The sequence below is a fragment of the Dipteris shenzhenensis genome, chromosome 20 (genome assembly GCF_047967505.1).
Source record: "Dipteris shenzhenensis isolate YYH24624 ecotype China chromosome 20, Dip_SZ_1.0, whole genome shotgun sequence".
NCBI classification, from domain to species: domain Eukaryota; kingdom Viridiplantae; phylum Streptophyta; class Polypodiopsida; order Gleicheniales; family Dipteridaceae; genus Dipteris; species Dipteris shenzhenensis.
In genome coordinates this window covers 44,489,103-44,507,306 of record NC_141615.1, presented here as the reverse complement: position 1 = coordinate 44,507,306, position 18,204 = coordinate 44,489,103, and the positions used below count along the sequence as shown (strand labels likewise).

At 39.8% G+C, this 18,204-nt stretch overlaps 1 protein-coding gene across 1 annotated transcript; it reads right to left on the bottom strand.

Moving 5' to 3' along the window:
- Positions 1 to 6,536: 6,536 nt before the first annotated feature.
- On the bottom strand, positions 6,537 to 17,387 carry LOC147889718 (pentatricopeptide repeat-containing protein At2g13600-like). The gene is made up of 3 exons (XM_087391303.1): positions 16,599 to 17,387; positions 15,101 to 16,424; positions 6,537 to 6,751 (listed from the first exon to the last, which is right to left on the bottom strand). Exons 1-3 carry the CDS (start codon positions 17,385 to 17,387, stop codon positions 6,537 to 6,539), a joined length of 2,328 nt encoding a protein of 775 aa, XP_087247429.1.
- Between the last annotated feature and the right edge of the window lie 817 nt (positions 17,388 to 18,204).

Below are 18,204 nucleotides of genomic sequence, written 5' to 3'. Positions count from 1 at the left end.
TCGAGTTGGACTAAACCCCCAATCCAACCCAGCGATTAGGTTTAGTTAGGGGCAGCCAATTATGGACTGGCCTATCCTCTCCTCCAAGTCCTTCAACCTCCATCAGGTTTCGGTACTCTACAGTTGCAACAATGACACCCTCTCCGTATGGACACAATTATCAACAAGAAGGCTCCAAATGACACATCCTTGGGCAACAGGATCAAATTTTTTATCTACAACAGGCAGTGAGAGAGCTACGCTTGGAACTAGCAGAAGTAAAAGCTCGACTTCACATTCTGGAAGGGCTTGGTGAGTAGGCAGTAATTAATGAGGCTGTAAAATCTTGTAAGGACTCCTCCCCTATCCCACAGCTAGTCTCTACAGTCAAAGATCTTGTTCACATTGAAGTACAAACGGCTAAGAAAAAAGTGATTGTGGAAGTGGATACGAAAGCAAGTAAGTCTGATATTCAAGCAAAGATTAAAGAACACGAAGCTAGATGTGATAATGTGTTGAAGATTAGAATAGGCGGACTTCCAGGAGATTGGTACAAAGAAGAGGACACTTATAGTGAAATATTGACAAAGATCAAAGCAAGCTTGCCCAACATTGAATGGATGGATGATGATGAGCAGGATGATGACGACTCCAGGCCCGCTTCTATTATGCAGTGGCAATCCTTACACTGAAGTCAAAAGATATGCGAATCAAGCTTCTTCGACAATCTTACAAGCTGAAGGGTACTAAAGTATGGATAGTTGAGGAGCTTACACAAGCTCAATTAAAAAAAAAGGCAACTGAATTAGCTAAAGTCAGGGCTGCCAGAAAGGATGGAAAATGGGTAGTTTATCATAAAGGCGTAGCCCTAATCAGAGAGTTTAAATCAGTCTTAAACTGATGTATGGCTGATTACTCTTTCAGACTATTATGTAGGTACTCTAAATAAATGGGGGTTGCTTTTGCACTCCTTGGGAGCTGCCATGTGCCCTCCCTAAAGCAGTTGTACTAGAGGGTTTCTTGCTGTCCCATAGACCTTTTGGTCTCCAGTGGATGTCAATAGACTTTCTTTCTTTCTTTCTTTCTTTCTCTCTTTCTCGTTTTGTTTTGTGTGTGTGCACACGCGCGCGCGTGTTTGGGACGGCATTACAAGCCTTTATGGAATTTATTATCACAAATGCTCAGTGACTTTCGGCCAATACCTCGTCTTGAGATTCATTATCGCCTCAAAGATTGGGTTCTCCAATCAGATGATCATGCTTGCTGTGCATTACCAATAGTTGACACCACAGCGGCATCTTTGTATCAGATTTTGTTGCCTTCCCCTTGGGTTTCTTCTCGTGCTAATCACATTTGGTCTATGACGCACTCCTCTTGGTGGTCAGGGACGAGATTGTGGCACATTTGGGATTCCAAACTCTCTTTGATAGAAGTTCTAGTTATGGTGGGTTATGCTTGGGGTTATTTCCTTTGGACAACTCTTGGCTTGTCCTCATCATATTGCTCCTGCCACTCGTCAACAATGCCTGTCTATATAGGAGTCTATGCCTCATCTCTTTAGGAGCTACCTAGAGTCCTGTGATTTCTTGCTTTTATTACAACGGCTACGGGGTTCGTTATTGGGCACTATAGAATGACCGCAATGATCGAGTCTTTGGTGATCCTTCTCTTTGCCAAATATCAGTTCTTTCGTGCATCTTTTTATGATTGCTTACATGCTCGGGATCTTGATTATACTGCCTTCTTGTCATATAATGACATCTTCTGATGCTTGTAGTTGACAGTCCCTTTCTTTGGGACTATTTTTTGCAATATAATGACAACTAGATTTCATAAAAAGTGTGTGCGTGGCAACTCCAACAAATTTACCTTCTCCTAAGAGAGAATTGGATGGACATGATGAAGAATAGCATCTTGGGCAACAAGTTGAGTAGAAAGAGTCCCGAGGAGGGGCAACAAAACAAATTTGCAAAGTAATGTTGTACCACACTCATCAAGTTGTTAATTATTCATTGTCTAGGAGCCATTTGGGCACAATACACAATGCAAATAATGCATCTTGCTATAGGTATGCAAGATTTTGAAAAAAGCCTTGGAAGAGCAGCCCATAACTTGCAAGGCTTTCTGATGGGATTTCCTTCATTTCCTATGCTGGAGTGAATTAACCATCTCTTGCCCCAATGGAGGACTAGGTTGCACTGCATTCTACTAGCAACACACATAGTCAGTCCACACAATGCGCCTTTCATAAAGCACGACCTTCTTGAACCTTTCAAATCAATGGAATGCATATAATACTCCGATCTCCATGAATGATGGTAGGATAAGGAAGACCTTGAATTATGGTAAAGATTTATTGTATACCTTAGATCATGTCATGAACTCATCGATGGAAAGGTCATGAGGTATCAGAGTCAACCCATTTTCTTGGCCAACTGTGCAGAGATGGCATCTTCTGAGCTCCCCATATAAAAAATAACAATAAAACAATGCCCTTTGTTTATACCATTGGCTCGGAGAAGAGCCTTCATTTGGTCGTGAGGTCTCCCTCCGTATCTTTGAATACCACAAAAGGAACTAGGTTCAACAAAGGAAAGATTAAATTAGTTGCTTATGTTAGAGGGGTTAGAGTGGCCACCACAAAAATGACGGTGGAAGCTGATTCCTTGGTAGCCTTCTCGGCCAGTGAGTTGGGACAATTCTTTTTGCCATGTCCTATAATCAAAAAGCAAAAGAAACGATGGTGTTTATATTGGTATCAATTCTATTCCTCAAGTTATAAGTAGCCTCTCCTAATGCCCTCCTTAGCTTTCTCTTATGCAAATGACACCCATCCTTATTTTACTATATCCATCCCTCGCATAGTACCACACACCACAACATTGCCTGGTCACATTACATATCACACCGTATATAACCTTTCACCTGAGTACTCCGCATGCTCTTTTCAGTTTGCTCACATGTATCGAGAACATATTGCCCCTTGAGGATTGAGTCGCTATGATCACTCAATCTCTCCATGAGGCCACCCTATACACTCTCACAGACACCACCAATTCCACTCACCTGCTGTCTCTCGAATCGAGTACCTTGCAGTAGCTAATACAATGATAAGTGTAAAGCTCTAGGCCATTAGCTTAGATTCGAGACTATGCATCACCTTTTGAGTGAGGAAAAACTGATATGCTATCAAAAGAAGTATACCTTTGTTTGTCTTAACAAGGAGCGGCTAATAGACATTTTGTTTGGTAACGAGTCTAAGGAATTTGGTGGAAGTTTCTAGTGTGATAAGCCACTCTCCTCTCACGGACACCACACTATGGAACTCTTGCGCATGCACATTATACAAAATTCAGCACCAGCCATCATCTCACCTCTCACAATTACCCCATCCTACCTCTTGCATGCTTTTCACAACCAGAGGTTGTAGCAAGCACGTAACTTTGAAGTTTCAAAATGGCTCATGAGGGGCTTCATAGAGTGAAAACATAATAAGTATTATGGCCCTAATATTAGCAAAGATTTTTAATGAAGCGGTTTGCATTGGTTTTCCTCATGCTGAAACCTTAACACTAGCACTCCCATTCACAATGTACAGGATCCTATGAGCTTGAAAAATTATAGGACCATTATGATTGTGTATGTCATGTCCAAGATCTTTGCATCAATGGTTGACCCACAAGTTAGTCAGTTTACAAAGTTATAGGGACTCAAGGAACAAGCATGCTTTTAATTACATAAACACACTCATAGGTGTCATTGAGGAGACCAAAGCATAGAGATAGAGGGTTTATTGCTACTTTTTTTATCACTACAAATTTTTTGACACAATGTGAAGAGCGATGTTGCTTGCAAGATCTGAGGTATGGTTAGGATACTTTTGGGTAGTCATGGCAATATGTGAGAGGATGAGTGAATCTCTTATAGCTCATGACCTGGTCAAGCCCCAACAATCTTTCTGTGAATCTTAGCTTTTACAAGGACCACTTCTATGGTTATTAGTAGAGGGCTTCATCAACCTGTCAGGCTACACATGGATCCATTTTGGAGATATCAGTCGAGTAGTTTGGTGTGTCGTCACATCAACTACACATTGAGAGTGGGCGGGCTGAAGGTATGCTTAAAGAAAGAAAGAAAGATTATTTAACATACTCAAGGGTCTCATGGGATTGTGAGACAAAGTAGGATTGAAGAAAAGGGCTTGCTAGGGCCTTGTTGAGATTTGAGTGACTTGTTGAGTGCCACTATGGACTAACGTAAAGGGCACACTAGGGCCCTTGTTGAGTGCCATGCTAAAACTCTCAAAACTCAAAACTCAAAACTCAAAGCTAATACTCAAGTACAAACCTATTACCATGGTAGTTCTCTGATGGGATCCAAGGATGTCTTGTATCTGTATTTGTTGATTCATCTGTCGGTGTGGTGGGGGCATGGTCTCATGATCTCTATATCTAGTGGGCCATATCAAGAGTGAACACCTTGTCTTTGATGGTCCCCTTTGAGGAGAGATGAAATAAGTTGGACCTCCATGGTGCGTGCTATGGTCAACCTCTACATCACACGTGGTCTTTGTGCCTCTGGCTCTGTAGCTGTGTGTCGTCTCTTTTCACTAATCCACTCTGCCCTCATGTTAGTAGCTAACTCCTCCTCTGCTACACTATGCCCTGTGGTTGAATCAAACACATAGACATCTATGACATGTTACTACACTCAATCTATTCCTGTCTCGTATGGTGCTATCACATCATGCTGTGTGGTCTACCTCAGAAGGATCTCTCTATGCCACTACATATGAATCAGGTATAGGTCAACACAGACCTATTTCATGGAAGTGGGACAGTTGAGACAATGGTCAAAAGCCATGCCCCTCCCAAAAGAGGCAATGATATCCTTATTGGATCTCATAATAGACTAGGAAAGTACATAGAAAGTGTTCCTCTGCCTCCACCTCCTTCAATGTGCATAGCCCATTGCTCCATAGGTGTGCCTATAGCTCTCCTTATCTCAATCCTTAGTTGATGGGATGAGACCCATATCTATCCAATCAAATCCTCAATGCATATAAAACTCCTTTGTCCTCAAGGTACTGCCAACCTTGGTCGCCTACGGGTAGGCAAACCCCAAATCCTATGAAGGTATGTCACTGTCTGAAAGTTGGCATCAATGTAGAGTGGTGTCATGGAAAACTCTGCTTTGCCAACCTTGGTCGCCTATGGGTAGGCAAACCCCAAATCCTATGAAGGTATGTCACTGTCTGAAAGATGGCATCAATGTAGAGTGGTGTCATGGAAAACTCTACTTATGAGTTCATACTAAAATGGTAGTTGAGGAGCAACATGCAGTTGAAGCAAACTCTCCACCCATAGATGTGGCCATCTTTTTGGTCCACATACTTGGAATAGAAATGTAAGTCATTGTGTCCACCAAGTCACCTTTTCATCGGTGCATGAGTACCTCAATGGCAAATATCAACTTTCTTGCAAACCTACACATGATAACTTATAATAGAACATAATGTGGGCATTGCATAGGATACATAACATGGAATTAACAACACTTTAAGTGTATACTCAATGTATACACTTAAAGTGTATACAATAAGTATGCACTTATTATATCTCCACGTCATAACAACACTTTAAGTGTATACTTACTCTATCACCATGCCATGATAGCCTGCCATTGAATTGACAAAGGAACATTGGCTAGTTTTCCAATGTGAGATACACCACCAATGAAGAACAATTATTATTTGACATAGTTAATGCAAGAGTTCCTTACTCCTTGCAATATGCCATAAACATAACTCGCCCGTCATTGAAATTTATAGGTTGCAACCATGCACAAACATCTATTTGTATCTTTTTGTTATTGATAAGTACCATCAAAAAGAGAGAAGCAAGTATAGATACATGGTTTTGTATTGATATAGGTAGCTTTGTACTGACACTACATGAGAAAGTACATACCATTAGCTCATTTGATTCAAATCATGTTTGCATAATAATCCCTGTGATATCCAAACTCCTATTCTATTCTCTTGTCCTCTCTTCCTCATCACATCTTCTCTCTTCCTCCTCAGGCCCCACTAAATCCTCATCCCCTCTCTCCTTTCGATCATAATCATTAATATGTTCCTGACTTGCCATAATTCAAGCATTGAGAAGAGGTGTAGTAGGAACTGAAGAAGAAAGAAGTATTTCTAGAGCTATGTCTTTAAATATTGTGGAGATAGGAAGAATTGATTTTGGAGTAGTTCCAATGTCCACCACTTCATTTAGGCTCTCTTGAAGCACCAATAGATCTACTTGAAGTTGTACTGGTACAAACATATCTTTTGCTCCTCCACCTCTCCTCCTTCTCCTCCTCTAGCTATGAACAAATAGGAAAGTTCATGAAATTCATCTTTTATATTAATTATCTTTAAAGAAAACACTTTATATATTTGTATTAATTCTTATTAAATGAGTTTATAGAATATCAAAAGCAAAGCCAAGGTAAAGGTTTCATACCTTTAGAAAAATTTATGGTCTTTTTATGTAACTCGGGGGTGCATTCTATGAGGCATCATCTGTGTCCTCTCCATCACTCTCTATATCCTCATCATGAGCAACATTGAGTTCTTCTTCATCACACTCTATCTCCTCATCGACAACTTTGATTTTTTCTTCACCATTCTCTACCTCCTCATCATTTACAACCCTGAGATCTTCTTCACCATTCTCTGCCTCCTCATCATTGACAACTCTGAGATCATTATCATATTTTGTAGCTACACGATCTTGCATATCAAAGTATTGCATGCAATATTCTTTCTCAATAATGTTTGTGGAACATTTTTTCCTAATAAGATCTTTGTACATATGCCATTTGAATTAAAGTGGTGTCCCATTCTAGCGGCTGTAAAAATTCCAACATATTAAGAAAAAGACAACCATTTTTGTATATTGCTCTAAGGATCAGGGTGTACAATTCTCATCAATAAGATGAAGGATTCTAGAGTTTGTATCTTCAAGCTGCATTCTCTTTTATCTCTCCTTGTTGCATACACACCATTTTAGATATTAAGATCATTGCCATATTGGTGTTCTCCAAACACAAAGCATGGCTTCTTTGTCTTCTTTACTAACAAAAATGACGATATTGCATAATCCCACTTTAGTAATTGTAATATACAATATTCTATCAATGAATTGCAAAATATTACTAGGTTGTATTTCTTCTATAAAGAAGATTTGTGGCTTGTCCCACATTGTATCATCAATTAGGAAGTCCTCATATGCAGCTCTCTTAAACTCTACTCACTTTCCAAATTCTAAAATTGTTTCTTCAATGAATTAAAAACTGTGGTTTTTTTTTTAAATTCCCATTTGGTACTCATTCATCAGCTTCTTTATATATGTCACCACCTATTGTGGGATGCCTTTTTTTCATGCTTGTAGTAATCGCTCTTGCTATATCTTGACTTTCTCAAAAGGTCCTTAAATCTCAATTGCAAAACTAAGAACTCCACTCAATTTCATACTTTACTAGCACTTGGGACATTCACCACCCCCTCAAGCACTTAATTAAGATGATCAAAGGAAACCCCAAAACAAAAACCTAAACACTGATATGACCCTCCATGCTTGCTCAAAAATAAAATTATGACAACATTTAGTCATATAGCTCATCCCTACTAAATCCAAGCTAGAGAGAAGATGATCAATTGGTAGCATTGCTCTATTCACATGGTCCATTTTCAATAAAGACAAATAAGAGCTACAATGATAGAAATACACCTTAATATTCCATTAGTAATGACTTGCTCCCCATGCATAACACACTAGTTATTGCAAGCAATGACCCATGCTCCTAAAACTCCCTATGCTCACGATTAGACTCTAACAGAGAAATAGATTCTTATAACCAAAGAACAACCTTCCATGCAGAACTCCAAGGATAGCCACCAAACGCATGCTATAATGGTTAGAGTAAACCAATGAAGCACCAACAATGTATCCAATCTAACAATCCACTTTTGGATAATTGAATAAATACCAACACCCGTAAAGGTACCAACCTTAAGATTTACAACTTTATTACCATCATTCAATGGAACATTAGAACAACAAAAGAAATATGGATATAGACAAGAACAATTATTCGAATAAAGATTTTGACATGATAATGAGGATGATGACTATTAACCACCACATAGGGTAAAATACAACTCAATAATTTCAAGTATGCAACAATAGCATCCACTCAACAAGGATGCTTCTTCAACAAGAACGTAACTCAATAAGAAAATAAATTCCAAGTCAATAAGGAATATCCATACTTAATTAGATTATGTCAAAGGAATAGGTCATGTCAGAATAACCCAAACCAATTGCACAAGATGGATGAGATCTGCCTCGCTACATTATGCATAGCCTGAATAGGCTTTTGTAACATTGGATAATTAACCAACATGTGGTGATGCAGCCTGGTAAACACTCTTAGTAAATTCCATCAAATTGGTTGGAGAAAGTTGGTTTCATCTATGCCAAACTTACAAGGGACGTGCAAGCCTACACCATTGCTATATTAGAATATAATCTCATGTCTCCTGAGAAGCCACTTGCAATCTAGTATATTCCCAATTGAACTCGGCATTCTTCATTTATGAGTTTGTACTCTGGGCAGTTAGAGTTGCAAAATTTGAGGCTTAAATTACAATCTAGATGCAAAGGAATCACAATCCTTTTATAACATAGACCTACTCTTGAGCAATGGCAATAGCCAACTCTACTAATAATCTTACAACCTACCCTTAACCTAGGCTCCCAATCTTAGTAGAGTCTTCCTCTCATTGGGCTTTCGGAGCCACAACTTCTTTTAATGCATGTAAGCCACTGGTATGCAGGATGCAATCTCTTTTTCCACGAATAGTGCCAACCTTCGAGCACACTCCCAAGCATCCTCTATATCAATTGTATTTGACCCCATTGTTGAGAAACTTGAGTCTCCATTTCTGACGCATACAACACTAACTTTGAGTCTCTATTTCTGAGGCATACAAAACTAACACACCTACTACTGGAACATTTGACAAAGTCATACTCAACAAAGGGCACAAAGGGAAATTTTCCTCTTTTGGGGTTGCTCAATCATCTGCCTCTTAGCTGCACTCTTCTTGATATTGCAACCAACTTCCTTTTAAACAACAAAGACATCAATACCTTGGAAGAATCCCTCATCACAAACATAATCTCCTACTTGCTTGGTTTAATTGGTTGACCCTCCCCTAGCTCTAAGTACATAATAATGTCATAAGGTTCCAAATGCACTTCTAAAAACACACCCAACTACTCATCACCTGACCCAATTGTTTTAGTAGCCTATGCCTTTGCACTCTGCTCAATAAGTTCTACTACAATTATAGTTGTGTTTGGAATAGTAGCACTAGAGGATTCTCCAACAGTTGAAAATCCAAAGGTACAAACAACAGATTTCCTAAAGGAATTGATGTCTTCTCAGTCCCTCTAGGTTGTATTACTTCTCCCTCACTAATTAGCACATAAATAACTACACCAATTGTGATGTACATTGGGTCTATGCATCCCAGCCTTTCTTACAAAATTGCATCAAGAATACATGAGCCTAGACCATTTACTTACCTCGGTCTACCTTTAGAGTCCATGACATGGACTATGGGGAGAAGTAATCATTTAAAAAAAAATCTAGAGCAAATCAAAGAAAAATCAATATAAGATAGTCGATACACATCCTCAAGGTTGCTCAACACAAATTCTTCATTGGCGCACTCTCCAAATACTCACTAGCATAGAATTTTTGACGGTCTGTACATCGTGGTGACCATCGATGGGCAACAAGAGTCTACTAACCACTACCTCAACTAATAAAAATTGTTGAAATACTCACTCCTATTGAAGTATAAAAGTCGCAAAAAAGAGCATGCAAGAAGTATAGTATGAGCTACCCATGTACTAGGATTCTCTTTTTGGGACATGAACTACTCATTCTTCACCCACTTATAAATTCAAGCATCCTATAGGATACCTAAAACACTTCTTGATGGTCAAAGCTCCAAAAGACATCTCAAATTTACATAACAGTGCCAAAATTTACGTCATGTACATGGTTACAACTAGCCATGGTCACAAATACACCATATACGCATGTGGTGCACCTAAATTTCAAGGCACAATATACTAACACCAGGGTCTTGGTAGTAATAGCGTATTTCTTGCAAAGGTGTCAACCACTTTAGTAGTAGTTATCATTGGAAGTGTAGAAGCCAAGACTTACATGTAACATATCAAAGCCTCAAAGATTTCTTCGCACATTTTCCAACATAAATTATTTTTCATGGATTAGGTTCATTAGGGGTCTTATTAGTCTTTTGAAATTATTCTAATTCTTTGAATAAATGAGATCAATTCGATACAGGAATGGGGAGCCATAAAGATCTTGTTAAGGGTCTTGTCAAGGAAATTTTAGCCTGATGGAGAATCTAGATCCTTCTCCAAGTTGTATGTACTAACGTTTATAGACTTAAATCTAGTAAATTAACATAAATTTCTCATAAAAGCTCTAATTTAGCCCTCCAAGTATTGAAATCGATTAACGCAAGTCATTTGGACCCATATATAAGGTTTAATTTTTCAAATTCTACTTATGAAAAACCTATATATGGAGTTCAAGTATACTTAACTCCATTTAAGCCTTAAAAATGGTATCATGTGCTAATATTTACAACTCTATATTGGGGACAGTCTTTCCCAATGACATACAATTCCATAGCTATGTTTATGAAATATTTGCCCAATCACCTGACCATCCATAACTATATTTTTCTCTTTTTTGTAAACCTACATCTTATTAGTCTTCTAAAATTAGTTTAATTCTTCTAATGAATGAGATGAATTTGGTATGAATGGGGATCCATAAAGATCCTATTGGAATTGGTTAGTCTAATCCTTCCAATGGATAAGATCATTCATTAAGGGAATGGGGCACCATAAAGGTCCTATTAGCCATTAGTAGATCCACACTCTTGTTCCTTAATAGCCTTCTTCTTTCTATGTCCTTACCACTTTCAATGAGCAATCAAAGACTGGTACTTGGTTCTAATCATCTCCCTCCAATCTTATAATATTATGCTACCTGATTTATCTCTAAACTTTTAGAACCTCACTTTTTAACACTTAGTTTGACTCTTGGACAACTCCAAATGACTAATCAATAGACAAATTGTCCAAACCAATTGGTCGAGTCGGGTGTAAATAGACACACGAGCTAAGTGATAGACCAACAACTACACACGAACAATCAACACAAATTGAACATGTTCCACCAACTCAATTCCAATATTTCACTTTTAAGACAAGCACAAAATCACTAATGGTCCTCTAATGGAGTGAAAATAGCTTGAACCAACTGTAAAATATTGACCAACCTGTGATAATTATGTTATAGACATGTTGACCAGTGCATGCAACTACTAAGACCAATACTTCTACACCATATATATCACTACTCAAAAGGAATCACAAATACATAATATAACCAAAAGGCCACACTACATAACACCATAGTTGACAATCCCAAAAAGACACTACAATGCAATACCCTTTGCACAAAGATGACCACCACTTCTGCATAAATCATTTTTACATTGGTGATTAACTACAAAGCTGAATCCCAATTATATGGACCACACAACAATTCAATACATCAATAGCATACAATTCTTGACAATATCAACCTCTGATACCACAATTAGAATTGATAGAAAAACCATTACAATGTTTTAATACATCAACATCATATAATTCTCTATAAGTAATAACCTTTGATACCACAATTGGAATTAATAGGAAAACCATTACAACTTGAAATAGAAGTTACCTTCTAGCGCTATGTACTCACTGATACCATCTACTGAATGAACTCAAATCCATTGTCCTTCGTCATAATGAACTTCCGGCTTGATTGACTTCCTTCTGCCATAGCCGACACATAAGCCAATGGCCTTCCATGTACTTCCAATCCTCTGACAGTCTTCCACCAATATTTCACTCATGATCACCACACAGTACTTGCTCATAGTGTCTCAAGCAAGGATGATTTTTTCATGCTAGTTTCGTTGAGAAGTGAAACTTTCATATTGGCATTGAAAGTTTGTATGCCCTAATAAAATTAAATATTTGAAACATTCGCTAAGATTTGAAACTTTTATGTGAAAATTTTTGAAGTTTCACGAGGATTTACATATTTTACTTCAAAATTCAAAATAAAATATACAAAATGGTGCTATATGCTATCAATATTGTGAAACTAAAAAATATAGCATGATAAACTTTCGCCATTATTTTATATTAATATATAAATATACCTTTGATAAAAACATCCATGGTCTCAAGCCAACTTGATGAATACAACAACAACAATTGTGCCATACACCCACTCAACTTACAACCACTTAGACTGTTATGTGTAGTACATGGAGCTCAACATTCTTCTCTTTTGATCGACTTTCACTTGAATGAATTGAAACCATAGGCATGTTCCTTGTGCAATGACCAAAATGGAACACAATAATGCACTCATAAGCCTCATCAATCCAATAGCTTTTTGCTATAGATCAAGCATGCAAGGGGGAGGGAGAGCTAACTGTCAAGTCCTCCTTTTATAGGCAAACCATGAATAGGTTCAAGCCCCTCTAGCTAAAATGAGATCCTGAAGGTGCTAAAACATGAGGAAAAATCATGCTTCCAATCACTCAAGAAGACTCCACCGTCCACGGTTTGTCAGTTATCCAAGGATCCACTTCCTCTTGTAAGAAGTCCAAGAAACAACCAATAAAGTAATTGTAGTTTAACATCCAACCGATATTAAATCCATCATCTTTGCACATAAGCCAACTCCACATGACCAAATCAACCCAAACCTATGATAGTAAAATTTACTCTAGGCATCCAACCATCTAAGGTAATCACAACCTTAGAATCCAAAGGTTAAATCATCAAATCCTCTTGTTGCTGTACATATGTGCACAATTTGGGTCATCTTTTATGTACGAGTCTTTCCTTGTGTTAAAGGTCCATGTTGAGTATCAACTCACCTGATGTGGTGAGAAAATTACTGTTGGTGAGTTTTTCCTTGCTAGAATTTTCATGTTAATGATAACACCACCTATTTGTTAAGGGAAGACGCTGGTTACTATTTCATAGCCCAAGTTTTGTGTCAACCTTGAGGTGTAAGAATCCACTGTAGAGATCATCTATGTGATTCCTTGACAGCTTGATTCAAGTCTGAAAACAGGTCTGCAAAACTGAGAAGTGCAACATAGAACATGCATTGCAACAATTTGGATTTGTGCCTTAAGAGGACATCATCATCACAACAAAGTTCCAAATTGAATAGATAAGTAAGGTTTGGTGCATCTAGCTTCCTTAGTTCTTAGGTGGTTCTATTTTAAGAGTTTATCTTTTCTTAATGTATGTATGTAATATTTTTTTCCCACTCCCTTATTTTATTATCTTTAAATTTAAAATAAGCAAATAAAAACTAACTGATTAAATAGTAATAACAATAATTGTTTCCTTTTGTTTGTATTGGTGTTTCATTTGTATGTACATCAGTAGATTTTGTTTCCTTGTCTTGTCATAGTTGTTTCTTTCTTCTTCTTTTGCAAGGTGGTGGTGTGGTGAAATTTTAACCTAATTTAATTCTCTCTCTCTCTCTCTCTCTCTCTCTCTCTCTCTTATTCTTATTTTCTGCGTTGTTCCTTCCTTTTTGCTATCAAAATTCTTGTTGTTTGATTGGGATTTCAAAGCTTAGTACACATTAGGTTTACCGAAGAGGTTTCGAGATCTTTTGCAACCCAAATGGCAACTTATGCTTGTGTAACGATGAGAATATAAGCATAGCTTTGCTTATCAAATTACTCTCTCTCTCTCTCTCTCTCTCTCTCTCTCTCTCAAGCATAGCTTTGCTTATCAAATCTCTCTCTCTCTCCTTCCTCATTCACTCATAATTTTGTCTAAAGCCGCTCAAATCCCTTCTTTCCTTCGTTACTTTTGGTTGTTCTATAAAAAAAGGAAGAAAATGTAAACATTGGATCTATTCTAGTCTTATGAGAGTATATATCAACTTTGACGATCAGTTTGTGGGTTGTAAGTTGCGAAGAGCAATTATAGGAGGAATTTGGGATATTTGGCCAATGGAGATAGTCACATGGATTGAGCAGCAAACAAGGAGAATTTGACGGTTTATATACCAACTTACAATGTCAATTTGTGGAAATTAAAGACTTGGGTTGAGGTAACAATCTTTTTACTCTGCTTCCTCAAATCTCTATTATACTCTCTCCCATGCACAATTCTTTGAATGCTTATGCTAATATATACCTAGATGAATCCAGGAACATTCCCAAACTCATCCTCTAAAAGCACAACATAGTGCAGTTTCAATCTCACGATAGTCACTCATAAGATTGAAAACCATAAACTCCATCACGCATAGCAAGGACTAGCTACTATGACATCCCCACTGACGTCATCAGCGCCCAGCAGTGGGTGTGTAGACCATAGTATAAAAGTATGCATATGCTAAGTTCTTTCTGATGCTTTTATCATTTAATCAACTACTGAACGTAGCTCATTTTTGCACATGCACGCAAACGCACTTCTCCTATTGCAAATCCTGCATTCATGTAATCCATATGTGTGTGTGTGTGTGTGTGTGTATGGTTTTTGCACATGCATGTGAATGCACTTCTGTTGTGAATCCTGCATTCATGCAATCCATATGTGTGTGCGTGTTTGTCAGATAGATTACACTATCTACTTCTCCTACAATGAAATTTCCGATCTTGTATTTGCTGATCCCCACTTTGGGGACAGCCTCTTTTCAGTGTAAAGATACATAGATTTCACCAAAAAATAAAAGAAAAAGTGTGTGCGCGCGCGCGCGTGTGTGTGTGTGTGTGTGAGAGAGAGAGAGAGAGAGAGAGAGAGAGAGAGAGAGAGAGAAATGTTACCTATGGCGACTCGGCATGCATATCCTTCTGTTGAGAGGGTAAAGTGCCTCCATTGCCTTTCTCACCTTCAGTACATGTTTGACCTACCTGTGTTCGCATGGACAATTCCTACCAATACATATGGTGAGGCATTCCTTGGATCTAACTCAGACACAAAATTTGCAGCACGCACCGCTCGCTCCACATCGTTGTGAATTCTGCATGACGAAAGCAAGCTCAACCATGCCGAAGATACATGTTCAAATGGCATACTGATGATCATGTCCTCTGCCTCTTCCAATAATCCTCTTCGCCCAAGAAGGTCAATCATGCACACATAATGCTCCACTGAGGGGGCTATGCCATGTTCTCTATTCATAGAGGCAAAGTATCGCCTCCCGTCAGCAACCAGACCTGCATGACTGCATGCAGTGAGAACGCAGAGAAAAGTGATCTTGTTTGGCTTAAAGCCTTCAGCCTGCATTTGACAAAACAAGTTAAGAGCATCCTTGCCATGCCCGTTCTGAGCAGATGCACCAAGCATGGCATTGCAGGAGACCAAATTCCACTGTGTCATCTCTGCGAACACTGCCCTCGCATCGTCAAGACTCCCGCATTCGCCATACACATTGACAAGGGCTGTTGCCAAAACAACATCCGTCTCCCATCCATTGCCAGTTACAGCAGCATGGATCACTCTACCCTCTTCTAGGAATTGCATGCTGGCACATGCATCCACAATGCCGATGAAGGTGATTCTGTTTGGCTCAAAGCCTTCAACCTCCATTTCCTCTAGCAGTTGCAGGGCCTCCTTCCCATGCCCATTTTGGGCGTACGCAGCAATCATGGCGTTCCAGGCAACCACATCCCGATGTGGGGTCTCTAAAAACACTGCCCTTGCATCGTCTAGACTCCCAGACATGCCATACATATTGACAAGGGCTGTACCCATGACAACATCTGACTCCCATCCGTTGCTAGCAACTATAGCATGGATCACTCGACCCTCTTCTATGACTGCCACAGTCGCACATGCATCCACAATGCAGATGAAAGTGACCTTGTTTGGCTCAAAGCCTTCTGCCTGCATTTGACCAAACAGTTTCAGGGCCTCCTTGCCATGACCATTCTGGGAACACGCTGCAATCATACCATTCCAAGTGATCACATTCCGTTGTGTCATACCTACAAACACTGCATATGCATCATCTAAGGCCCCATACTTGCCATACATATTAACAAGGGCCTTGCCCACAACATCATCCAACTCCCATCCGTTACCAGCAACAGTAGCATGGATGACGAGACCCTCCTCTAGGGCTGCCACACTAGCACAGGCATCCACAATGCAGACGAAGGTGATCTTGTCTGGCTCGAAACCTTCAGCTTGCATTTGACCAAACAGTTGCAAGGCTTCTGTGCCATGCCCATTCTGGGCACAGGCAGCGATCATGGCATTCCAGGAGACCAAATTCCGCTGTGTCATCTCTTCAAAGACTGCCCTCGCATCATCTAGGCCCCCACATTTTCCGTACATATGGACGAGGGCTGTCCCCACAATAACATCCGACTCCCATCTGTTATTAGCAACGGTAGCATGTATTACTCGACCCTCTTCCAGGGCTGCCACACTGGCACAGGCATCGACCACGGAGATGGAGGTAATCTTATTCAGCTCGAAACCTTCTGCCTGCATTTGAACGAATGCTTCCAGGGCCTCATTGCCATGCCCATTCTGGGTACACGCAGCTATCATGGCATTCCATGAGACCACATCCCTCTGTGGCATCTCGGCAAACAGCGCTCTTGCATCATCTAGGTTCCCGTTTTGGGCAGACGCTGCGATCATAATGTTCCAAGAGTACAAATTGCGATCGATTATTTTGTCAAACACAGCTCGTGCATACTCCAGCCTCCCACACTTGCTGTACATTTGGACGAGGAGGTTACTCAGAAGTGTGTTGCCAGCATATCCACGCCTACTCATGTGCTCATGAACACGTTCGCCCGCAGATAGGGCCTTGGCATTGGTGCAACGCCGCAAAAGCGAGGCATAAGTAGCATGATCTGTCTCTGGACCCAGCTGACCGAGGATTTCCAAATTCAAGGTTTCAAGGCGGCAGTCTTCATTCCTCAGATGATGCTCCTCTAAAATCTGTGTACGGCAGGCCCTGCTGGTTCCTAGCTGGCGTAGCAGCTCTTCAGCAGGCGAAACGAGCATCTTGCCGTTGTGGCAACCAAAGCCGGTTCGATCCGAGAGCTTCGACTGTAGAGGCGTCGAACATATCACTCTGTGTGGGGGGCTGCTGTCCAAGGGTAGAGGCTCAATTGCAAGATGAGGTATCTCGGATGCCAACGAAGACGAAGAAGAATCACAACATAGCAACAGCGCCATAGCTACTAGTCCAGTTGAAGAAACCAACGACATATTTTTTAATTTACTTTTCCATAGAAAAGTTTTTTCGAGGACGTACATATATAGTTTCGAAGATATTAGTATATCGTTTTGAAGGTATTAGTTCAGAAGATACCACTTAAAACCAGGATATCGTTGGAAAGGTATTCGGTGGGAAGATACCACTTACCACTTACGACCACGATTTTGACGTCGCATCCTGGAGTTTCGCCATTCTGTGTTTTCTGTAAATACAAGGAGACCCACTTTCACCTTCTTTGGACATCTCCTCCAGTCAAGCCTAGCCATTGCAGATTTTCTTCCCTTTGAGGTGTGCTTGGAGATAAAGGAAGCACGAAATTCCCAGTCCTAAAATTTCATGAGGGGTCTTCGACATTCATGCTCTTGTGGGATCCTAATCTCATCTGCTGAGCAAAATCTCATCCAACATCAATGGGACGCCCTCTACACAAGCAATGGGATTTACCTCTGCATCCGCCCGCCTCCATCTACTATGTGTGAAGTTTGAACGGAATACTTGTCCGGATAGAGATACTCACTTCACCCATCTGACAAGTGTGAAACCCCCTTTATTTTCTCCTCTCTTTTTTGCATCCCATCGGAAGGTTTCGAATTACAAGTATACCCAAGGGGTGTCGTGTCATGCTTTGCCAAGGTATCTGGAAGGGCATATATTTGATCGAAGACTAGAAGCAAGTTCTAAACATCTACATCATCGCCTCTTGGGCATGTGGACGTCGAGTTGTTTTTTCCATGGACAAGGTGCGCTTACGCATATGCTCGTTTATTGATCATT

What these genes read in the sequence shown, in the direction of transcription:
- LOC147889718 (XM_087391303.1), bottom strand. Translation starts at nt 17,387, where the DNA reads ATGGCGCTGTTGCTATGTTGTGATTCTTCTTCGTCTTCGTTGGCATCC. An exon ending in CAGCCCTGGAAGAGGGTCGA is followed by an intron (nt 16,425 to 16,598) that starts GTAATACATGCT and finishes GCCTGTGCCCAG; the next exon opens with AATGGGCATGGCACAGAAGC. An exon ending in AATTGTCCATGCGAACACAG is followed by an intron (nt 6,752 to 15,100) that starts GTAGGTCAAACA and finishes AAGATCGTGTAG; the next exon opens with CTACAAAATATGATAATGAT.